The sequence below is a fragment of the Phalacrocorax aristotelis genome, chromosome Z, assembly GCF_949628215.1.
Source record: "Phalacrocorax aristotelis chromosome Z, bGulAri2.1, whole genome shotgun sequence".
Classification (NCBI taxonomy): Eukaryota; Metazoa; Chordata; class Aves; order Suliformes; family Phalacrocoracidae; genus Phalacrocorax; species Phalacrocorax aristotelis.
The window spans coordinates 53,696,927-53,722,161 of record NC_134311.1 but is presented as its reverse complement, the minus strand read 5'-3'; the positions used below and the strand labels follow the sequence as shown (position 1 = coordinate 53,722,161).

General features: G+C 38.8%; 1 protein-coding gene across 2 annotated transcripts in view; it reads left to right on the top strand.

Annotated features, from left to right (window-relative positions):
• MRPS27 (mitochondrial ribosomal protein S27) overlaps nucleotides 1-25,235 on the top strand; it is a 43,524-nt gene that overhangs the window by 8,388 nt on the left and 9,901 nt on the right. For both annotated transcript variants that reach the window (XM_075079717.1, XM_075079716.1), the window contains exons 4-8: nucleotides 2,224-2,282; nucleotides 19,680-19,794; nucleotides 20,312-20,390; nucleotides 21,672-21,787; nucleotides 24,595-24,697. In XM_075079717.1, coding sequence (XP_074935818.1) covers nucleotides 2,224-2,282; nucleotides 19,680-19,794; nucleotides 20,312-20,390; nucleotides 21,672-21,787; nucleotides 24,595-24,697 — 472 coding nt within the window. The remainder of the gene's footprint in view (nucleotides 1-2,223; nucleotides 2,283-19,679; nucleotides 19,795-20,311; nucleotides 20,391-21,671; nucleotides 21,788-24,594; nucleotides 24,698-25,235) is intronic.

Genomic DNA, 25,235 nt, shown 5'->3' with positions numbered 1-25,235 from the left:
ATGAGAGCTTTAACACTCCCTCAGGCATTTTATAAGAACCCAGGCTGCTAAGGGAGCAGTGAACTCATGCCGCCTGCTGTGTGCATCTTTCCAGGCTCCTTTCAGAGTGAGGCAGAGGTGGATAAATTTCTGTTGCAGTTTAACCCCAGTAGGCAGCTAAGCCCCACGCAGCTGCTTGCTCACTCCCCCCACAGTGGGATGGGGGAGAGAATTGGAAGGGTAAAAGTGGGAAACCTGTCAGTTGAGATAGACAGTTTGGTGGGTAAAGCAAAAGCCATGCACACAAGCAAAGCAAAACAAGGAATTCATTCACTGCTTCCCATGGGCGGGCAGGCAGGCATTCAGCCATCTTCAGGAAAGCAGGGCTCCATCACGCGTAATGGTTACTTGGGAAGACAAACGCCATCACTCCAAAGTCTCCCCTTCCTTTTTCTTCCCCCAGCTTTGTATACTGAGTGTGATGTCATATGGTATGGGGTATCCCTTTGGTCAGTTGGGGTCAGCTGTCCCGGCTGTGCCCCCTCCCAGCTTCTTGTGCACCCCCAGCCTCCTCACCTGGTAAGGTGGGGTGAGGAGCAGAAAAGGCCTCGACTCTGTGTAAGCGATGCTCAGCAATAATTAAAACATCCCTGTGTCATCAACACTGTTTTCATCACAAATCTAAAACTAGCTACTATGAAGAAAATAAACTCTACCCCAGCTGAAACCAGCACAATTTTGCCTCTATACTTTTCTTTCCTTGCCTCAGCAGACTGAGGCAGGAGAAATGCTGGTATGGGATAAGTGAAGCCATTATTTTTACTGGAATTAATAACCAGTTCCATCCTCTGGATGGGTTAATCTGAGGAGAGGGAGTGAGGGCAGAGATGTGACGTGTACTTTTAAGTTTCTTGTGTGAGTTAGTGTTTGTACTGAAGAAAGAGAATAAATATGTCACTTGTTCAAAAACAAACAAACAAAACAAAAAAAAACCCAAAAATAAACCCAAACTAATTTCAATCTTCAAAAATTATCCAAAAACGCTGAGTCGCCAGTAATGCCACTAATTAGGATCATTGGCACTACTAACTGAGGAGTCACATTTTACACAGTTAGAAGGTGAAGCATTTGTACAGATCAGGCATTCTTGATCACTGCTTATGAGACAGTATCCATGGCCCTTTTATTACTTAATCAGCTTTATTCCTTGCCTTCATGTTCCTGCTTTGGGCTGACCTCTTCCCTGGAGGAGTGGCATTTCCAGATTGTCAAACAGTCCCCCTTTCCAATACCTGGAGCTCACATCAGATTCTTATTTTCTAAAATGTAAATAAGGCGCATTGGCATGCTATTGCCACACTCAAAAGATGACACCTGCATGTACACAGCATGCCAGGAGAGTTAAGAAACTGGAGAGCAAGTACCAGTCAGCTGAAACTATTATTTTTAGCTTATGCTTAGGATAAGAGGCGTACTGACCTTGAGAACGTGTTTATATATTCTGAGCTAAAGGTATTATTGGGAAGACTCTAGAGTGTTCCAGCATCTTTATGCTTATGTTAGTAAAACCTACAGGAAAAGAAGATTCACTGTTCCCATAAGACAAAGTTGGTTGAAAACTTGGCTTTTATTTAAATAGTTGGTGAAACTGGGAATTTTGGAAAATTGCCTGGAGTAGACAAGGTTTTAAATGTGAGGAAGATTGTGCTTTACAGCACAGGGCGTGATTTTTTTCTTTTTTCTTCTGGTGAGATAGAAAATGCTGTTGCCCCTGTCCTTCAGAGTTTATAGTATGCGTAGGCATAACAGGCGAGTTATAGGGGAAAGAATACTTTTTAGAAAGAGAAGCAAGGCATGTTGAGACTCACTCAAAATCGGGGGGGAAAACATAAGGAACTGAATGCGTTCTCAAAATAAAGGATGTGATTAAAGAGCAAAAAATTCAGAGAGAAGCAGCAAAAATATGGGGTACTGAGCTATATGGACATAATTCTCAGATGGTCTCTATGTTTTTCAAGGTTCATAATGTTTCTTAGAGGTGAGGATGGGAGTTGTCTGAGTTTAAAATGATTTGACTTAGCAGTCTAGAGGAAACCTGTATAGGAGCAAGCAAAGACTTGAAGACCTCCAGTACTGTCAGACACCTAAATACGCCAAATATATTTGTTTACTGAATTGGCATTTTCTTCTAATATGCTTTGTGAGTGCTCCCTCTGAAGCTTTTATTTCTTATTTTTTAATCAGTTTGTTGACAACATTTCTTCGCGAGAGGAAGTGGATCAAGCCGAATATTACCTTTACAAGTAAGCATCTTTTCCCCCCAAACATGAACTTTAAGACATACAAGTAAATACCATGAAGTCTTGCCCTTTTAAGACTCTTTCCCTTTCCAGCTTACTGGCTTTGATTTCTCTTTCACAAAATACATGCATTTCTTTGTCTTAGAACTCACAGCTAAGGGCCTTCTTGGTAACTGCTCCTTTGTTATGGCTGCCCTCCTTCTGGACCTCTGGCATTGACTGCTGTCAAGCATATCAGTCTGAGCCACTGAACAGCGCATACAACCTCCAGCTGTCATTTACATTAGAGATGCTGAAATTATAAAGAATTATGTTTGTTTACAGTTTTTCCTTCTCATACTTTTTTTGTTCTCTAAGTCATAATTTAACTAGATTGGTTATAAGCATATTTGCATGTGTAAGTGTAGGACTCAAGGAAGCTTGTTTCCTTAGAACGAACAGAAATGAGAACGGGTATGCTGTGGTAATGATGAAGTCAGCAATGCTAAATGTAGTATAGTTTGGGGCTTTATCTCCTTAATACTTTATGTTCCCCAGATTAGCTGTTTAGTTCACCTTATGCGTGGGCTATTAGGCTTTTCTGCCACTATTTGTGTGTTGAGTGAAGTGTATTAGGTACCCTTTCTGCTAGTGTCAGGTTGAATGCTTGCTTACTTCAGATCAATACATCTCAGTATCAAATTTAAGAGGGAAGCAATTCTTGCCCATCACTAAAATATATTAGTTCTTTTATGGATGGCTGCACACACATTTTGAGAGCTAGGTTTCCTGATGGAGAAAGTAACTCATCCTGTCAAAGTGCATGAGAGCATCTTTACGAATAATGTTATTTGTAAATAATAATGATTTTATTTTAATGAAGAAGGTTAGTGGATGGCTGTTTTAAGTATATGCATTGTTGTAAGTGCATGACTGCATGAGACTTAGATCTCTGTGATTCTCTGGTACTACTGGGGCAATATTGGAACCTCAGAGCTTCAAGATGGAAACAAGAAACCGAGTTTGCTAATACTAGCAATATCCTGTAATGAAAAAATAAAAGGAGGAAGAAGAGTCTCTCACAGAGGGCAGGTTAGTGGAGCTTTCTTCCTTCTTATCAAGATTTCATTAGTCCTGTCAGAATCTGTGGTCAGAAATCAGTTTTCCATCCTGCAACAGGTGAGAGGAAGACAGGAGAAAGTAAAGCCCTCATTTTTCTTTTACAAATGTGCTGCTAGTACTTTTTGCTAACATTCTTAAAGATTGTAATGTACATTGTGCCACACAGACTTAAGTTCTCTCTGATGGAGTTGGGCCCTGTAGTGTAAAGGATGCCAAGAGACCTTTGAATGCCTTGACACCAAGAGGAAAGTGTGGTAGTTCAATTGCTGAGTCTCAAAATGGTACAGACAGAATCCAGATAGTCAGAGTGGGACGTTCAAACGTAATGTGTCTTATAGGTTCTTTCTTCTTGAAAAGAAGAGTTTCAAAGAGTGAAAAAAAATTAGAAACACAGAAAATGTTCCATAGTAAGAGGGAGATAATAGAATGGGAATCTCTAACATGTAAGTATCCTCCCCAGTCTTCATCTGTGCCTGGTTAGCCCATCTGTTTAAAATGCAGGGGTTTTATCCTTAAAAACACACTCTGAAGGAGAGATTTGCAGGCCAAAAATAATTACAGTTATTTACTGTTTCTCTAAGAAATAATTCTCCTGTGCTGGTGAGAGTATAGTTATGCACACATCAGATACGATCATTTGTAATGGATACAGATTTTAGTAGTCTGTGTGGAGAGAATAGAGAGGTACTTATGTGTCACATGGCTTGTCAGACGTCCTTTGGTTGGAATTTTTTTTGCATGTGTCCCTGTAATGCTGCTTTGTTTTGGTGTTGCAAAATGCTTAGTGTTTTGGAGATGTTAGCATCAGTTTTCCGTGAGACTTCATTCCAGCATGATACGTGAAACTACTCTCAAATGCATTTATATGCAGGTAGTGAAACAGTGTAGAGAGGTCTGTAATTCATGTGAAAATGTAAAAATCCCAATTATGGCACCAGCTTCCCTTTCAAATGAAAATAAGTGTGCTAGCTTCAGGAAATAGGAGATGTGGTTGGTATCCACAGGGCCCCTTTTATTGTTCTTTACATTTTGCACTTAGGCTGGAGTTTAAATGAAGGACATGTTTATAAAGATATCTCTTTGCAGCTGGGAGGATGTTTGACACAGAAAAAGTCCTGCAGAAGTGGCCACACCATGACACATGAAGGAGGCGGTAGAGAGGGATAGATAAGAAACAGAAGCTTTAACAAGAAATCTCTCTTTCTGGCTTAATGAGAAACAGTTCAAAGCACAATTTTTGTACTTTGTGTAAGGAGAGTAAGCTTCTAAAAACAAGACAGGCAGTATCAGCGAAAAGCTTTTTTACATCTTTTAAGGTATAAAAGTCCATTGTGAGCCAATGGCATGCTAATGGCCTGGTAATTTGGCTGTATGTGCATTTGCTTGGACATACATAAGCAGAATGCTCCCGGTGTAGTGTGTTTTTCCCCTGAACAGCTTGTAGAGTCTAAGGGGGAGATTTCAATGTCTTTCCCCAATGTTGGGTGCCTCTGGCAATCTGAGGTGAAGGGTAGTCAGTTCCAAGGCCCCTACAAGTTTGGAAGATGTTCTTGGTACAAAAGTGCCGGTGGGAAGAATCAGAGGGAAGTAAATGGCATTTCCATGCTCACTGTGTAGGGTTTTTGCGAAGATGAGAGTGCCAGAATTTGTAATTATAAGATTTGTAGACTGCAGGCTTTCCTTGTGTGTGAGGCAGAACGTAGTTCAAAAAACAATGTTCCAGAGCATTACCATAATGCATTTAGGGTCTTGAAATACAATATATGTATTATATTTAGACCTGTTTCAACTTCCCATCCTTTTAAAGTGGTAGATCTCCAGCCGTACTGTCTCCACAGAGTGTCTTGAGCTCATAAGAATAGCTGTGTGGAAGCTGCTACACTACATTGTAGAACATGTCAGTAAGATGGTAAAGGCCATTTTGAAGCATGACGTCATCTGCTTTCAGTGTTCCTCTTTTTGTTCTCTTTTGAATGCCTCCCCCCTCCATTAACTGTCAGACTTTAAAAAAATCCTTTCATCTTCTAGGATCGCAGCAGAAATTCTAATCAGAATGCAGAGCACTTTCAGCCAGATCAAAGACCTGCATTTCGCCTTACTTTGTCCTGTCTCACTGAGATGTCACTATTTCTCACGTCAGGGTGTTTTTCGTATGATAGAAACATTAGCATAACAGAGAGAGGTTTTGTGGTGAGGTAACTCTGCTGATTCTGAATGTAGGTTTTATGCCAACAAAGATTTTCAATGTGTTTGAAAGCAATTGTGGAAGTTTTATGTTGCCATTCCTCAGGAGGATTTTTAATTGCATTAAACCCATGACCCACTATGTAGAAAAAAGCGCACATGCTGTCTGTAAAATGTAAATGTTTGCGTGTGCATGTGCTTTGCAAATTCTTGCATGATCTACCTAGATTTTTTTCATTGCTTTTCCATGATTGATAATGCTTTTTTGAAAATTGAGTTATATCTGCATATTTCAGGATTTATTTATTACCTGGCGTCAGTACTTGATTATAATCACAAAACGGGACACTAGCAAACTATTAGAAATTATTCTTAGATATGTTTTTATATCCTTAATGGTAGTAAGCTACAGTTTTGAGGCCTGATTTCAGCCATTAAATCATTTTGGGACTATAGTGTTCTCCATATGTCTCTCTCTCTCTCTCCCTCTCCCTCTCTCTCTCTCTCTATATATATATATATATCTCTGTATGAAATTGTGCTTATTCCTTATAATGTGTGTGTCAGTAGTTAGTCCAACATCACACGCAAAGTAAGTTTCGCCTGCCTGGCCTATATCTGCATGTCTGTTCTGTGGGTGCAGAAGTTGCAGTTTTTTATAGTATAATGCCAATCAAGCATTTAGTGTCTGAAAACATTAAATTACTCTAGAGTATTACTTGTAATAAATTATCTCAGTGGACCAAAAAAAAATTTTGCTCCTGAAACATACTTTGCATGGCATTCTTTCCTAATAATATATTTTGTATCCATATATAAATCTACAGTATGTAATGAATACCATTAACCTGTTCCAGCACAAATAGAAAAAGGAGAAGAGACAACACAATCCTACAACATGTTTAATTCTTCCTTTGAGGTCTTTTCATTTTCCTAAAGCTGTAGCTAACACAGACTTCGTCAGTTCATCAGGTCTTGGCTTTCACTCCCTCCAGAGAAATATGTGGGTGAAAGAAAGAGAGAGAAAAATAAGAGAGTCAGAAGTATCTGCCTATTATTCAAGTTGTGCAGCAGTTATGTTTTGAAATTATGTTGGGAAGTGGTGGAAGCATCTGAGAGAAAAACACACTTTGTAGCAATAGTGGTATGTTTTACCCGTTTGGACACCTGCTGAGCAATCCAAAATAATGTCATTTACAAAAGATCTGGGCTGCTCTTCGGCAGGTTGGGAGACACAAGGAAGGGAAGTGCCAGAGAGGTTTACTTCATTTACTTCATTACTTCAATGTCCAAGTTATTTGCACATGAATGACAGAAATACACGCGTTTAATGCTATAGCATTATGGTCATCAGTATGTGATGCTGCTTTGTGGGAAGACTGTTGGTCACTATCCAAGCCAGTGCAGTTGGATATAAGTGTTTTCGTCTTAGAGACTCCACCACTCTTCTGGCTTCAGCATTCAGTCATTTCTGCACAGAGGGGCACATCTGCTTACTCTTCCTGTCATCTTTCATGGGTTCTCTGTTATCATTGTCTGTATTTGGTTTGTCAGAGTCTGAGCTATAGGAATCGTTGGAGTAAATAACTAGCAACTACATTTCAGAACCAGAGCCAGATTTCAGCAAGGCTAATCCTGTAATCCCATCTCATTCAGTAGGTGTGCTCAATCAGTGTAACTGTGCTGTAAAGTGGATAAGAAACATCAATAAGGATGTAATACTGAAAAGCATTCAGAAAGATCACTTCTTGTGATACAGGCCTTTTCAGTCATCTGCTTTTCATAGTTCTTCTGTCCTTTTGTAAAGCTTTCCTTTAAGCTTGGCAGAAACCAGATAAGAATTTTCTAGGCACTGTGTATAAAAGCTGAAAAAGTTGGAAGACTTTCCTTCAACACTAATCTTTTCTTTTTTTTATGTAGATAACGCTAATGGGGTAAGTGTTTGGATTTTTAAAACCCTTCTATTTAAAATGAGGGAAGAAGAAAGATTCTTTTACAAACAGAATGCGTATATCAACCTTATGGGGCACCCCCCCCCCCCCTAATATTTCTGGAGTAGATAGAAAGATAAAGCCAGTCAGATTCAGAAATGGAAAAAACTGACTCAGACCATACACCATGTAGATACATTTTTCATTTAGTATTGGTAGAAAGACTTTCATTACTGTTCTTACAAGAAAAGAATATTAGCAGAATTTTCGTATCTTTCAATCAGCAGCTCAAAGCATTTTATCTCGTAGGTAGTACTGGAAATAGACTGAAGTACAATACGAGCAGTAAGTATTTAGGACCACATCTCCAATGTTGTACTCATTAATATGTTGAAGGAGAAAAGGCAATTTTGTCTCAGAATTTGACTCATCTTAAAGTTCAATTTCGCCATACCTGGTGGCATTCTAAAGGTTGTTTTGTAAAATTCTGCACCAGCAAAAAGCCTGTCTGCAGGCAGATCTCCCATTATATTTTAGAAATACTGGAAGTCTAGACAGAGGTTAAATTGCAGCCAGCAATGTAAAGAGTGAGCTGTTCATATGAATACAAATGACCAGGACAGAGTAAAGCCTTTTACAAGCTTCAGAATTTAAAACATAAACACATGCAGAGATTTATTCCTTTGCTAGCTTTGATGACTAATAATTGTAAAGATAGGCTTGAGAATTAACCCCATCCAGCTTCCCCTGAAAGGAACTTCAGGTTCCATTACAGACTTGAGCAGTAATGGCAGCCAGAGCCTGGCAGTAGCTCCAAACCCATGTAAACAAAAGGAAAAAGCATATAAAGCTACTGTGTCTGTTGAGTTTCTTCTCCTACTGATTTCCTAAGTAGTGTTACACAGTGCAGCAATGTTTTCCCTTTAAGTAATGTTGAAGATGGCAACTACTAGGATAAAAACCTGAATTATTATTGGGCTTACAGCCATACCCAGCGCTGCCATGATTTGTTCTTTGGGAACTGCTAACTTTCTAGTTATTGCATCCATCAACCTAAATCATTCCGTTATGACGCAAGTATTTATTCCTTTTTGAATCACAGTAAATGCAGCAGAAATCTTAATGAACAAGTACATTGTTAAGGAATAATCTTGACATGCTGTAGACCAGAGCTGTCTTATTACAGATAGGTTGATTAGATTAGAATTATATTTATAATTCTATTTTTCTTTGTAAAGAAAGCCTTATTGTTAAATGATTTTGATTTTCTTTAGAATGATAGTACTAAATTTGGAACCACATTTTTACTGAGCAAGGAGACAATCTTGTGTAGGTACTTAAAGGGTAACAGTTATTTATTTACAGCTTTAATTTATATATTTGATTATCTTTTAAAAAAGATAAGTGTTTACCAGAGTGCTATTTTTCATTGATGTGGACAACTCTTTTGAGAAAGAAATGTGAATGAAAGTATCACTTCTCTGCAGATCTACACATTTTAATGATTATGTAAACATTAATTATGTTAGATACAATATGGAAAGCATTTATCAGAACATGTTCTGCATTTAAAACTTATCAACAGGAAATCTTGTTTTTATTTGATGAAATTAACAGATTCTAAAGATATTGGGTTTTTAGTATCAGGTAGGTGCCAGTTTCTATTCCTCTTTTATTTAGAAGAGGTAAGCATATATTCCTGCTTTTTTCAGTCACAAGTTACTCATTATTGAGCTGAACTAAATATAAGATAGTAAATAAGGAATATATTATGATTGCAGCTGTAAAAGCAACAACAGTCATTAAAAATTCTGGTTTCAGTTGCTTAGCTAGTAACTTTCTCTAGTCTCTAATATATCTGCTGGTAAAATTAGCTGTAAAATATATGTTTCTTGAGGAAAAAAAAATATTTAATACAAATTATTGAATTTCGGGGGGGAGGGGTGGTGTGAGCCATTTATTTTAAAAAGAAATTCTGTTAATTTTTTGTTAGCTTTAACAGTCGCATTGCTGAGTAGCATTGGATTGGGGTGTAAGCAAGAGTGTGGTTAGCCATTCAAATGAAAATGTTAGGCTATATTAACTTCATCTGTCTTCACATGCATAAAATAACAAAATAGTCTAAAAATGGGAGAGCATTTATACTATGCTTTGGGATATGTAGGTTTTTGTTCTACTGCAACCAGTCTGTACTCAAAATGCTGAACAATTTAAATGTCACAAGACAGAGGAATAAGTACGAAGTCAAAAGGCTTCCAGATCAGGCAGAAAATTTCTTAGGAATGTCAGTGCTTGTGAATATTTTACTGTAATCAGTAGTAAAAGAGAGAGTAAAGGCAATTTATGAGATAAGTTCTGGTGTTGATTTGTTGCCATTAGTGATGGTTTCTTGTGGGGTGAATCAGTGTTCATGGCTGGGTGGACTGTGTAAGCCACTATGGGTGAGCTTCTAAGAAGATAAGGACAAATATTTTCTTGAAAATGGGTTTTTAAGAACAGGATGAGTATTTAGGGCTTGGACATGGTTCCTACTTTGTCAATTTTATTTTGGAAGAAATTAAGTTAACAGCTGGAGAGGAAAGATATGCAGAAAGTGTCCTGATGCTGGGTATAGGAGTTGCCTAACCCGCCATAGCTGCTATGTTGAAAATACATCTTGGGTTGAATATACATGTTGTAAAGGTAGTAGGTCAAAAATAGGTTAATTGGAACTGTGGGACTATGGCAGTAAATCTGAAAAGGTGAAATCTGAACTGTGTGAATCCAGTCTTTGAAGTGTTTGACAGCAAATGCAAGGTTTGGCTCTTCCCTTGCCTAAGTTGGCTACTAAGATCCATTCAGTATTTGTATTCCTGCAGCAATCTCTTGCCAGCATTTTCTTTTTGCTTAGGTTGCATGTGGTGTGAAATTGAACTACTTTGCAGAATAAACAGTTTGGCTCATATGCTTCTGTATTGCAGCCTTTGATACTCAAGCCAGAGGAAGAAATCACTTGTAATCTGTGCAAGTTCAACTGTGATCAAACTGAAAAGTGTCAAGGGTTGTGTCCGTGGGTGTAACATTACAGTAGTTTGAAGCTAGTGTGTGATGTATTTGTGGGAGATATTTCATGAAGCATAAAGAATTTGAGTACAATAAATGGAAAATGCAACATCATTACAATGTGGGCTCCAGCTCTCAGTGAATTATGTTAATTTTGTCTCAGGTTAAATTTAGGCACTGTTAAAAAGTTGCTGTTTGCAAATACTGTAATAGCAACATCTAGTTACAGGCTGGGTTTTTTTCCTGCTCTTAAAAGAAGTCATTATTGGCTTTTGTTGACAGCAGTGTTTATACATAACTGTGAACTGTTCATTTTTAATATTATGAGAAGGGGGTGTAGTGTCATAAGTGAGCTTAGCACTAGAAGGCAGAAGCTCCTTAACATTGGTCCTAACTCTCAGTTACTTCTGACACTGAATGAACTATTATAAAACTTGGAGTCATTATCTTGCCAGCCTGAAAATGCTTTGGTGCTACATCTGTCCAGCTTGGTTAATGGTTACTGGAATGCAGGCTTCCTGTGGCATCCTTGCAGTAGTTGATGGCTAAGAGATGGACGTTTTCTTTATTTTTTAAAATAAAACATCTAGCTAGCTTTGAAGCAATTTGTTCCCTGAAATCACACAATCTTATAGATAGCCCTGGTTGAAGAAAGCCCATGACATAAATACTATTTGGTACGTAGAAGGTTTTAAACTTAGTTCCAATATGCGGCTAGTGGGAATTAGCTTTCTGCTAGAAACTGACTTTCTGGCAGTCTTTGGCAGGGGATATCTATCACTGTGCGAAGTGAAGTAGGTACAAAGCAGAATTCAGCAATTAAGAATCACAAATGAGTTTTCACTAACATTTCTTTTTCGTTTTGAAAAACTAACCTAGTCAATAACTTGTGTACCAGCTTTCAGGCAGGTGGAGAATTGACTGAAGTAATGACGGGCATAGCTGGGCTAGTAAAATGGTATCAATCAAATCTGTACTTTACTTAAAAATGCAGTTTTTTACAGCCTATGTGTTAATAACTTTTTGGAGACATGAGTAAAGATTCCAGCAGAACTGACCCTTCATTGAGCTTTAATACAGCTAGTTTTAGCCTGACACACTTTAGAAATTGCTGAGATTGAAAAATCTCCCCAAAGCAAGAAGTGTAGTTTGTTGTATGGTTCTTAATTTCACTCTATGCCACTCTATGGCAGGATATCAGGAAAAGATATAATTAACGGAAGAGCTGGTTTTAAATTAGACTTTATTGTAGTTGCATGGAGACGGGGAAAGGCACTAGAGAGTATCTTATCAGAATCACTAAACCAACAGCTCACCCCATCATGCCCCGTTTTTTCCTCAGCCTTTGATACTTTCTATTCAGTCACTAGATTATTAATGGCATTTATATTCAAAACCAGTCATTTCAACTGTAAGCCTGGAAGTGTTCTTAACAAAGATGAATTCTAGAAGCTGTGTACTTTACAGCCAATAGTTTGGGGAAAAGTTGGGCTTTTTATTATTGTTGTTATTTTTATGACAAGACTTTTTCTTGCTAACTGTTGCTCTCTGAGTGAATTTCAGTTTTACGGTGAAAGTAGTATGGAGTCTTCATGTTTGTGAGAAGAAAATCTGATTTTCCTGCCCGTCTTTTCCAGAAGGAGTGGGAGAGGTGGAGGGTGTTGGATAACAAGACACTCTACTATCCTAGGATAAGAAGAAGAATAGAAATACTGTATTAAAGTGTCTGTTTACTTGGTTTTTTTCCTTAGGGATACATCTCTAAGCAACAAGAAGTGAAGCAAATCTGCCATGCTATTCACCTCATCATTCTGTCTTGACCATAAAGGAGTAAAGCCAAAAAGGGGGGTTGCTTGCTTCCTCGTTCATATTTGAAATAAAACTTCTGAATGTTCATAAAATGACCCAGTTTTATTTTCTGCATGAAACTAATCTGGGCACCACTACCTTTTCTCAGTAGCAATATTTGTACCATCACAATGTTCTTTTCTCTACAAGTCACACTGGGGCCCCCCAAATGACCAGTTTTAGCTTTAGTGTGCTAGATGGCAACCTTCCCTTTAACCTGCCTTATTTAACTATTATGCTTGGAACAAGCGACCTTGTTGCTACTGGATTTTTAAATGTTAAGACCTTTAGTTTTGAGCTAGACAAGGCCTATGACTGTTGTCCTATTATGTTTGGTTGAGGCATACAGAGCACCTTCAACCAAGCCGATAGAGAGGAAATCCTGACTCATGTTCTTTTGAGAAGTGAACTTCAGTTCGTGTCATGCCAGGGAGTGCATAGTTCTAAGTATTTTGAATCGACATGGCTTAAGGAGCTTTTTAGGAAACATACTTAACAGACTGGAAGAGTTTACCCAGTATACTAAGAAGCAGTATGTTTTTTGAGCCTGGGCTTTGCTTTTTCAGTGTGGTTATGAACGAATTAGCGTAAAGGTTCGAGGTATGCCAGGTGAGCCTGTGGGATAGATACTTAACTTGATCAAGATGTCTGAAGGATTCCTCATCTCTGTGCTTTGCAAGTGATTCTAGAGGGATTTGAGGCTGCCTGGTGTAACCTGATGGCAGAAAGTTGGAAGAGCTGCTCTACTCCAGTTCTGTTATGTTCGCTGCCTGTGTATGGAGGGACAGATAAATAAATCCAAGTACTTTTATTCCAATAAATTGCTTCAAACTTTGCTGTAGGCTCTGGATCTGTTGCTGTTACTGTTTGGTTTATGGTGGTTCTTATGTCTATTTATGTATAAGCAAAACATTTATTTTACGATACTGTATACTGCTTCTCCATTCATCCATTGTTCTGAAATTTATGACATCTGTCTAGAATTTAGCAACTATTTGATGATACTATTTTTTCTTTTTAATGTAATAGGACTGTTCCTTGTGTTTTATTGACAAAGGTGCCTTAAATCCATCAAAAGGAGGAAGAGCATTTAGCAATACAAGAGACTGACAACAACGGGCAGAAATGCTTGTTATATTGGAAATTCAGCTTGTCATTTGTTAATGAGCTCTAATAACTGGCTGTCAAAGTGGCTAGGTCAGTAAAGGAGAAACTTGATCCTAGCTGCTATTTGGTTGATTGCGGAATGTGATAGTCATTGTTAGAAAGAGACATTGCAAAGCTGAGCTTTCTGTGCAGGGGTGTGGTTTTGAGCAGTGCAGTAGCTACTCTGAGACTACTGAATGGTAAATTCTGTCCCTTCAGTTCTTAGGAGAGGTTACCAGCGTGATATCCTCAGAGTTCCTAAATGACTGCAGAGTATGTACTTCTACCCAAAATACCTCTTTTCCCAGATCTGGTCCTTTTACCAAGCATAAGGGTTAAGAAACAGGTAAACCTGTAACATCAGTGTGGACAGAAATAAAAGCTGAATGTGGTATAACTGGAGAGCAAGACCAGACACCAAAAGTACTCTTTAAGTCTCGTTAAGTTTAGCCTTGATGTTTGACTGTGCTTCTGTACTGTCCTTTCTCCATGTGTAAAAACTGATCCGTTAGGCTTGTTTTGAGGCTGCAGTCGTCAGTGGTGTTAAAGCTCTGTGCAACTCCTGAACAAAAGATGCTGTGCAAGGAATATGCATTCATGTGGAGGTGGAGTGAGCCTAATTTAGAAGAATTAATTTTATGGTGAAAGCAATCAAGGGCTAAATTAGTTTAAAATCAAAGGTCGGGGAAAGTCAATAAAAATTAAAGCAGAAGGAGTCTGCAAACCGCTTCTCTTCCTGTGTAAGAGCACAATTCTGCCTCAGCATTAGATTACCCTGTTATAGTTGACTTGTCTAATTTTTTTAAACCTGTCCTGCTACTGCTTTTGATAATTGTTGTCTTATACTACATATGCTAGTTGAGTTTTTTACTTCAACGCAGAAGGAAAGTGTTCCCTCTGTTTTTGCTTGAGTGTAGGCAGCTAATGCATCAGGTATTTCCTATACGACTGGTAGGTCTACATGTGAGGATGCATACAAAGAAAGGTGTAGGCTACACCTAATGCAGGCAAAGAAGAGATCAAAAAACCAGAGTTTTGTTCACGTTTAAAAGGAAATTTCAATCAAGAAAGATTTTTTTCAGGGCTGTTGCCTTTGACGTTGATGTTGACACATGAGCAATGCCTCTGGGTCCATTTAAAATGCAGACGATTTTTCCCAAGGCCTGTGGCTTGAAATGACAAACAAAGGGGGAGTTTTGGGTGACGTTTCCTTAGCCTTCTATTCTCCAAGCTAAGCCTGCCTGGAATCCATTTGATCATTATGCACTGTAGCTTTAAAAAATGTGCCTGGGAACTAAAAACCATGGCATTGCCAAGGAGCTTCACAACCCTGTATGACTTGTGTAAAATGTGAAGTGGCTTTGGATTCATTCCATTGAGAGAGCTTCTTCCTGGCTCGCAGAGACATTTCTTAGGATATTTATTCATTTTAAGTCTCCTTATATTTTGCTTCAGGACTTTTGGGAATTTTAAGTGGATGAGAAGAAATCTGGCGCTCTCCCCTGCTGATAAAATCAAATGAGCATATAAACCGTATTTCTCTCTAGCTCTAAAAGAAGTAAGACACCTGAAGTATAGGCGGAAGAAATTTATTACATTGACTACCACTAGGTAGGTTCCTTCCTTTCCTGGACTAGATCCTACAAGGGGACTAGCAACATATGAAATCTTTTTGGTTTTAACCCTGAGGAAAGCACAGTAACACATCTAAATTACATATACTAGAAATAATGACAGAATGGAGATCGCTCGGTGTCATTCTGTTAATTTCTCCACTTCCTTGCAACGTGGCAGAAGATGATACCGGAATCTCTAAAGCATAAGAACAGAGAACATTATAGTACAAGATGTTTCATTTAAGGAGTTGGTTCTATGTATGATAATGCAAAATTAGCAAAGCAAAATGCAGGTGAAATTTAGAAAGTCTTGAAGAAATCTGTAGGCTTAAGAGATCATACAGTTCTGTGCACGGAATGTGTAGATTGTTACAAAATACTTTCTCATTAGGTCAGACAAAGTTGGAGAAAGGAAGGGGACTCTTCTTCCTGTTTCGCAGAACGAGGGAAAAAGAAAAAATAGTGTATTGCACCAGGATAGCCTCTGGCAGTACCAGGAGTTGCATTGACCCTTAAGAAAGCCACAGAGTGCAAAATGGGAACTTCTGAACACCTTAGCAAAGAATTAGAACAGATCTGCTAAGCTGGCTTTCCCTCAGTACAGCAGAACTGTTCCTGGTAGTATATTACTTCTGCAGCACTTGCTCATCTGTTTTCCAGCAAATTTTCCTTCACTGTCTTCCTCATTTCTGATGGCCCTCCTGTACCAAACCTAAGGAAAAGAATACAGGCTAACAATTTGGTGCTTCTCTTTGCTCTCAGGGTTGCTGTGTTACTTCCCTTGAGAGTACAAGGTATGTGAAAGCAGCGTTAGAGTGCATCACCACTTGATGGCACCAAACAAATTTGAAAGACCATTTTAAATAAATAAAGAAAGAAGAGAAGCAACTCAGCTCTTCTGCAATGTGGGAGGGCACCAACGGAAGTCAGTCATGCTTGCTTTATTAGTAGAGCACTCCATAAAGCACTCTCAGCATCTGATAAACTTTTCCATTGTTCAGTTTCTTTAACACAAGTACTTCAGCAGTGTTGTAAATAATGAGCAATAATGCCTTGTCCAAGAAATTAGTAAACTAAAAATGTAGTCTTAGCCCAATGTACTGGTCAGTTTGTGAGCAAGAGAGAGCGTGCACTTGCCTGACGAAAAATGTTCTGGTTGCCGTGTATTGAGGCTCTATACTCACTGTGTCTCTTCCAAGATTTTGCAAGTACAAGGCAATGGTTTAATGAAAATCAAGTTTCTGGACTGCATCATTTGAACAATTTTCCAAAATAAGGGGAGTTACAGTATCATTGCAGTGTGTGCTGTTAGATTCACAGTGACCTTGGATATTTCAGGAACTCTCTGTCTTACAGATATTCCACTTCTTGTTCCCTGTGGTGACAGATGTTCTCAGTTCAATGACTGGAAGGATGACCATATTGATTCTTTAGCCATTAACATTAAAGTGTACCAACAGGGAGCTCCCCTAACACTGTTATGGATTCTTTTCTGTGTCTTTTTTGAATGCATTACAAGAATCGTTTGCTTCTCAGGTTTTTATCGGTTCTCAGAAAAATGAGTTTCAGCAGCGGATACCTGCAAGATAACCTCCTGGTCTTTCCATTAAACACACAGCAGTTGGTAGAGGCTTACTTTATTTAATTCACTCTGAATCCTCTGCTTTCTGTAGTTTTAGCTTCCTTCTGTCTTTTCATCTGTCCCTGAACATATTGCCTTGCTTAATTATATCCTGTTTTGTGTTTCATGGAGAAAGAGAAGGAAGATGTTAATGCTTGTCAAAATGACCAGCAATCTCCTCTTTTCCCTGATTCCCTTTAAAATAAAAATATCTGCCACAACATTTCATTAGTTTGTCTAGTTAGCTGTAAAAACATATACTCTTTTGGCCTCTTTTCTCAGCTAGTAGAACAGAGGCAGAACTCATCCCAGCATTATATGGATCAGAAACAATTGAAGATTGCAGTGTACCTGTTTCCCTTTCACTTCCAATTCTCCTTTTACCACATCATGGATTAATCGAAGTGTGTATTGTAGAGGGATAGTGTACATGCATATGTATTGCATTCTTGTTGACATGGAGACAGAAAAATTTTGGCACCGGTCCTCTCTCTTCATTCCCAGGCAACTGTTTTATAATTAATTATTAGAATTAACTAGAAAATTCCTTGGCTGAGAAGCTGTTTGCTATTTATTTACATAGTACCTGGCACAGTGGAGCCCTGGTCTGAGCATAAAGATCTTAATATTAACATACAGTAATTATATCTGATAGATCCTGTGGTTGCCCATACACACACAAACTCAATTCAGTCCCAGCCCAACAAAGCTCATGTGAGGATTTTTTAAAAAGTGTTTCTAATAACACGCCTCTGAATTTTCTGCACATTGATTCCAGAAACTTGTATTGATTGAGGATCAATTTCATTCTGTTTCTAGACCGCGTGTCATCCTCGTTAGGGCTTCTACTCTCCAAGTGCAATTTGACTTCAAAACATAGAAGCGTTTTACTGTTACAGTAGGCTGCAGCATTCCCAAGGTGCACAAGGTATTGGAGTGCTCTCTCTCACTACTGTGTTTACAAGAATAAATACAGCCCTGTAAAAAGGTGAATTCAAACTCCTTAAAACCTTTGGGTGGTGGGTTTTTTTCCATTTTTTAAAATGTTTGGATCCTTCCTGTGTAACTAATTAGTAGGAAGGATGCCAAAGATAGTGTCAGAAGAAAGGGCTAAGTCTTCGAGAGCATCAGTGTCATGTTTTTATAAGTCAAGTCTCTTGTTTTCTATGTGTGAAACGATATTAACCATTTAATGAAACAACTTTAAAAGATGCTGGCAGCTTTATTCCTGGGTGCTGGTGTTGCACTCTGACCCATCTTAAATGACTGGTGAAACAGTCTGTAGCAATTAGATAACTGTTTCATCAAAATATGATTAAATCCAAATGCCTGTAATTGATGCTTCCTGTAAGCATTATTGAAACAGGACTTTAATGAAAGCAAATATACATTCTTGCTGTTCCCAATATTTTAACTCCAGAGGGAAGACAATGGAAAGCCATTAGAGCAACAAAATGGATGTTTGTAATTTGATATTCAAAACATGGTTTTCTTTTTCTGTTAAATTCTAATTTAATGGGGAAATTTCGTGTGCCACTTACAAAACCATATATTTAGACTTCATGTAGTTGTTTAGCTCTGCTTTTGGCAGGGATGTCTTCTGCATTCTGAAGGTTCTCTAGGCTGCAGTACTTTTCCAGACTTGGTCATCTGCGTAGCTCTCAGTTGTGGGATGCAATATACAGAGATTCACTGAGGGGAGAGAGGGTTGGTGGCCACAATAATCTGGTAAATGTTCTGGAAAGCATGCTTACTCAGATGGAAGAGCCAACCCTGCCTCTAAACGGTGCTACAGCTTGGCTTGAGGCTGCAAGCATCTGCACATGAGCCCAGCTCAGTCATCGGTGTTTTCTTCAGGAAGTGGCAGTCATTTCTGTGCTGGGGACTGAGCCCATTTTTCATGCATAGAATTTAAACTGAGAAAGGTTGCTTGTGTCTCTTCACACTGGGGTGTGAAATTCAGCCCAGGACCAAGGTGGCAGCTACTATCACTGGACTCTTAATTGGTTTTTGAGTCTTTGCCAAAGGTAAAGCTCCATATGCTTTTTGTCACCACTCCTCCAAATACAGAGCAAAGTGTGCATGTCTGAATAAGGATGAAATAAAAGAGGCTGAACTTAGAAGTATTTAATTTTACAAATTGGTTGAGCACTGGATTAGGTTGCCTGGGAAGACTGATGAAGCCGTGGCATGAGGTGTCTTGGAACAGGTTAAAGAAACATCGTCAGGAACACGGCAGCTGGTGCAGGGGCGCAGGAGAGGACTCTCCAGCAGAGTTTACCCATGTATGACGCATGCCTCGCTGATGAAGCATTTCTAAATGCAAATGAAGCATGTAGCAGCCCAGGGATGGCCTGTGCTGAGGCACAATGAATTCTTAAGTGGTTGAAGAGGCATGAGTTAGAGAGGGTGGAAGACACCAGATTACACAAGTGCTGAAGGCTCAGACCCAGCTGTATTTTTATGTAATTCTGATACTTGTCATCATGGAGCAGTGTTGTTCTTCCAGAAGACCAGCAACAATATAATGTTATACAAGGTTAAAAAGTACTACAGTGTTTATAGCAACCTCAGCTGGCCTTCAAAAATATGCCAAGCTGTTATTTTATGGTATTTGTCCTTTCTGGGGAAAAGCAGTAGGCTTTCTGGAAAGTGAAAAGCTTAAAACACGCATTTGTGAAAAGGTCAGATTTCCCCTTCGTACACACTGTTAAAGTGTGTCAAAGTTTTGAAAGAGCTAGCTGGAGCTCTTTAGAGAGCAAGAATTGACTGCAAAGTCAAATACAGACAGATTTATATTTGAGATCATGAAAGGCAGGGATTCTGAAACTCATAGTTTGTTGATCACAGAATTTGTTTCAGTGATAACTAAAGAGTCATATTGTCATCTAGACCATTTATCATCCTTTAGGTTTCGGCATAGTCCAAATTGCTGGTACTTGAGAGACTGGACCATCCACAGCTGGATCAGACAGTGCTTAAAATACGATGCACAAGACAAAGCCTTGTACACCTTAAAGAATAAGGTAAGTTTTTAACAAGAAAAAGCCATGAATATATTTGATCAGCATTGTGAGACAAGTGTGGCTTACCTGGAATTCCTATTGCAGCCAGGTCCTGTAGACTATGGTTTTAAGTTTAGGTATTTCTTTGTAAAAAATTAATGTTGCACTTGAATTTTAGCTAAAGCTATTTAGAGCTTTTTATTTCCTTTTATTTCCTCTGCTTTCCCAGGAAGCTTTTTGCTTTTAAACAGTGTTGGTGTCCAAAACATGCTAGATGCAGGAGAGGCATAAAAACCTGCTAGGCAAGGCCTCTCCTAGTCCCAAAGTCTCAGAAGAAATGCCAAACATATCCCATACATCAAAAGTTAGAAGGCCTACATCAATGGAGCCGTGCTATTCTCTTTGTGTTGCTTGACTGTCACAGTGCAGCAGTGTGCAATGCTATGGTTCTGACCTTTCTGATATCTGCAGCACTATGCTTGGGAAGATTTGAACAGCAGGTTTTCACAGTGATTTTTTTCCCCCTTTTTCTCTTCAGGTTCAGTATGGAATTTTCCCAGATAATTTTACATTCAATATTTTGTTGGATTGTTTTATAAAGCAGAAGAAATATGAAGGTAAGAAGATATGTACCAATTCTGCATCCTTAGTTGTATGCTCTTAAATGTGCAGAGCCTTTCTTTGAATTAAAAACTTTTAGCCATATTTTCTCTGATGTCATCTTAAAAATACACCTTCTGCTTCCTTTAAACTACTTTTCTGCATGTTTGTATCTCATTTCTGTTGGGTTTTTATTCATTATATAATTTTGAAATGTGCAATTCATAGTTTCGACTGTCATTAATCCCATTCCAAATGTAAACCAACTTCTCCAGTTTTTACAAGTCTGACTTGTAAATTACTAGTGATAATTAGAGTGTTAGAAGGATTGAAATGCATGTTGGTAGAGTTCATCTTACCTACATTTAGCTATTCAAAAAGCTACATATCTAAACTGTCTAAATTTCCTGTCTGTCACTGGAGAGAGCCAGCTATGCTTAATTGACATGTTGAGGTGCATGTCTTTCACTATTGACTCTTTTAAGTCTTTGATGTTTGATGACAATTATTTAAGATTTTCATTTCACTGCTGGTTTTCTGGTACTGTAGAATTGCAGTGAGCTTTTCCTTGCATAAGCCTCTTGTAAAACCAATAACTGAAAGGGACAATAGAATTGTAGGACTTGTCTGTAGCTTTTATCTTGAAGGTTTTGCTAACTGGCAAATTAATATATATATTTACCTTATTTTGAGAGACACCCCGCCCAGTCCGTGAATCCCCTCTTACTCCATCAATATTTCTTTTCTGTGACAGACTGAAGGCCTTTTGTTTAACAAACTGTCCTTCTAGACAGGGAGTGTCACTGGAACTCTCTGTGGAGCTCCTCCAGAGCATGGTTTGCTGAATACAGTGAGTGCTGTGGGTGATCTGTGACAGTGTTTTTGCTCCGTTGTACTCTCCTATCACCTTAAGGGCAGTGAATTTAAGACAGTCTTCGCTTGTGTGTAGTCTAAACACAGCAACAAAGAAGTCATTTTTAGAGATTTTTTAAAAAATGTTAATGATTGAAGGGCTGAGCAAAGAAGAGCCATTTGAAGAGTGTAGAGCTAAGGTGAGTTTGGAAAGCTTCTTCGCTGTGGTCTCATGCTATTCAATCCGTTTTTCCTTCTCACAGTGTGTTTGAATAACCCAAGCAAGTAAGACTTAATTCTATAATACTAGTCATAAGAAATCTTTAACTTTCTCCCTAACTACTTCAAAACATACTACACCAATAAAGCATCGGTGAACACGAGTGAGTGCCAAATGGAGCTGTGTAAATTTGCACTTACTGATTATGTATTGTTTTCCTCCATAGATGCTATGTCAGTAGTAACAGAAATCATGCTGCAAGAAAGTTTTGATGAATTCTCGACACAGCTTCTTTCTCTCTATGTTTTATACCAGTACCTGGCAACCAAGTCTGAACATACGGTAAGCTGACCACACACAAAATGATACACACCCCCTCCGTTTCTAAGTGTTGTGCAGTCAGTTGGGGATTCAGTCCTGAATATCTTTTATTTCCCCTAAGTTTACCTGGAGGAAGTAAAAGCTCCCTTTTTTTTTTTTCCATTGTATTGACAACTGCCATAACAAAAAAAAAGAACCAAGATATGAAAGCCATCAAATAACTTGTCAGCCGTTTTGCTGCCTTCTCTGAAAGGGAAGATGTGTAGCGATTTTCAGATGTAATGTATGCCCATTGGAAGGTTATGAAGTTACATTTCAGTTCAGTTCAAAGTGGACTCTGTCGGTTAACGCAAAAAAACTGTGTCACCTATTGTAAAGGACCCTGTTAAGCTGGGTGTTGCTCACCATTAGAGCTTGGTAATGGTGGTGTTGCAGAATTATAAACCATTTTCGCTAGGATTTTTACTATCCCATTTGGCTTTGGGTGTATTGTTTCTAGTATGTATTTGTTTTAAAACTAGATTTGTTATATCTCTCCTGTCTCCAAGGATTAGGGATTTCTTATGCACATCTCACTTGCTTAAGGCCAACATGACAGTTCAGGCTCTTGGAAGTGGCATTATTCTACTTTTGCAGAAGGGGCTCAGTTAGGTATCAGCAAAGGTCTCTGCCATGTCCATCAGTTTAGGCAGCCAATTTTCATTTAGTGTGGCACAAGCCTTCAATAGCGTGTTGTCATCCGTAAGGAAAATGCTTGAAGGCTCCATTTGTCTTACACAAAGCATCCTCCAAAATGCGTATTACAGATGCCTTAAGGTTCTACTCAATTGGGCTGTTCAGCTTTCACTATAGAAAATGAATGTGTATTTGCCCTGTTCTGTATTCTCCTTTATTCTCCAGAAATCAGTGCTTGATCACTTGTACATGAAAAGCAGAGGGACCAAAATCTCATTTTCCCATGTTTGTGTATCCTCACTGCAAAGACAAGCACTTGTCAACATGCATAGCGTTTCATGAAAGCTGAATATGCAGGCAAGGGTGGTGTGGACATATGACACCTTTAAGGCCAGTATATTTACATAGCTGTAACTTATTTACATGCATTTTGAAGTAACCCCATCCAAAGACACCAATAGGCCCTATTTTTATTTGTATATACCATATGGATTATCATTCAAGACGTCATAATGCTCAGTACCAATTTTCTGTGTTTTATTTAAGAAGAGGGGGTAGACAGAGTTATGAGTTCTGCTCAGCTACTGAAAATCCCATTCCCTCTTCCCAGGGTGTGAGACATGTCAGCCAGTGTCCTGTTGCAGACAGGCCGTTGGCCGTAGCTTAATGTCGAGCAGTTTAACTTTGCAAGCTGAATCTTGGGCTGAATCTGACTGTGTTAGTCCTTAGCATGTACAGCAGTGGTGATGGAGAGCTTCCATTCTTTTGCTGTTGTAAACACCACTGAAAGCCTGACTGATCTTGGCTCTCCCCAGGAAGTTTCCTCCTTGACTGCTGCAAACAGTCAGTATCATTGCTACCTTCCACTGCAAAGGTGTTAACATTAAGTTCTTGCAATTCTTTCAGCTCTTGGAGCCAAATAGCTCCCAAAAGAACCTAGACAGCTAAAAACCCTGTTTTTCCAGTTGCATCTGATTTTCTTGTAACATTCAACTGGAGAGCTGAGTTCAGCACGAAACAGCCCTGTCTTCTTGTATACCTTTTCTGGGTCAGACAAATACCTAGCCTGGCCGCCAGGTGATAGTATTTTCTGTCAGATGATAACATGCAAATTCTTGTAGCACCCAAACGGAGACAGAAAAAAATACCATACCTTGAAAAGACATCTCTGAATAATGCATTATTAAACCAGAAGGTCAAACCTTTGTACTTTTTAAGACTCATTGTACCTCAGGGAATTTTTCAGGAGGCTTCTTCCTTTCACCAGGGGTATTTATTTCATGTCGTAAGTTATAAACAAGATACTAAAGTACCTTGCCACAAAAAACGTGTTAGAGAGTCAGATTTCCTCCAATCTATTGCCTTTTATAGCTTCCTTTTCCTCATTTTCTTAGCAATCGGAGTTGTTCAGCTCCTTTCACTTTCTGTAAAAAGACATTTATCCTTGATGTTTGTGTTTCTCTGGTCTTGAAAAATATACTATACTATCCCATAGCAAAACAAAATTCACAGTGCTCTTGTGGTTTTAATGTACTTAGTGATTGGGTGCCCTTTAGCCATCACTGGTGGTCTGGCTCAGATAGCTGGTACTTCTCTCTAGCTAGAGAGACAGCTGTACTTTTAATCCTGGGGCATACAGCAGTCTTGGTGAGTTGCATATGTTCTTTTCACAGTGCAGATCATGGACTGAGAGCAGCCATTAGCAGCACATTCTTCTCTCAGGATTTTCCTATTCTAGTAAGAGGTAGTTGAGCATGTATCTTACCACATACTTAAAAGAAAAGGCTGCTCTAGTACTGAAGCCATGTAATTTTTTTCTTCAGCAGTGTTAGCCTGAAGCAAGCAGTAGGACATACAGGACAGAGATGCAGTTTGGCCAGTGTAAATTAGTGTTACCCTCTGTCCTGAAGAAAATGCAGTCATTGACTTATCTCAACCACTCATATTTTACTGTCTTCTGGAAAGAGACGTGTTCCTCAGTATAATGTGTACTATTGCTCAGGATATACATACTGTAACTCTGAACACTAGACATGTTTAATGATTCTTTATTGCTAAGACATCTGAAGAAAGCCACATGTGCTGGCTTTGGCTGCCGCCATTTTATGTTTGTGTTTGTCAAGGAACACTTACTTAGTTTACATTATTTGCAGTGGGAAGAGGAGAGAAATATTGGAGCATCGCTATTGCTTACAGGTCTAAAGCAAACAAGCACTGTGGGTTTTAGCTCCCAGCTGTACGGCTATGCATTCCTTGGTAAGTTTTCCCTCCCTTACGGTCATCTTTTCCCTCTTGCCTTCAGTGGCTGAATTAAATTGGCGTCTTTGCTTTATTAAAATGTAATCAAGAAGGCTAAGAAAAAAAAAGTCAGAAATAGTGGAAGGAGCAATTTCAGAATTAAGACTGAGTCTGTTTTGTAAGCCTGGAGGGTAGTGCTGATTTGGAATGGTATGCCCTTTATCAGACAGCTTCAGAACCTCCTTCAGGGCTCCCTGCAGGTTTGGATTGGCAGCTGAAAGACGACGTTCTTAAAAGAACAGTAGGGTTGGTTTGTTTGTGGACCAAAAAATTTTCAATAAAACCAAAAGTACCGAGTTCCATAACACAAATTTAAGGTTATGGACAACAGGTAATTTTTCTAGTTAGTGAGCTTCTTAAAATAATCCTTAAACCTCAGAAGTTCAGAGGGCACAGCCTGAAAAGCATTATGTTCAGAACATTTACTACTCACTGTAAAGTTAATGTTTCTGTTGTGAACAGCAGATAGCAGTGCCTTTATCCTGTATCTGTTAAG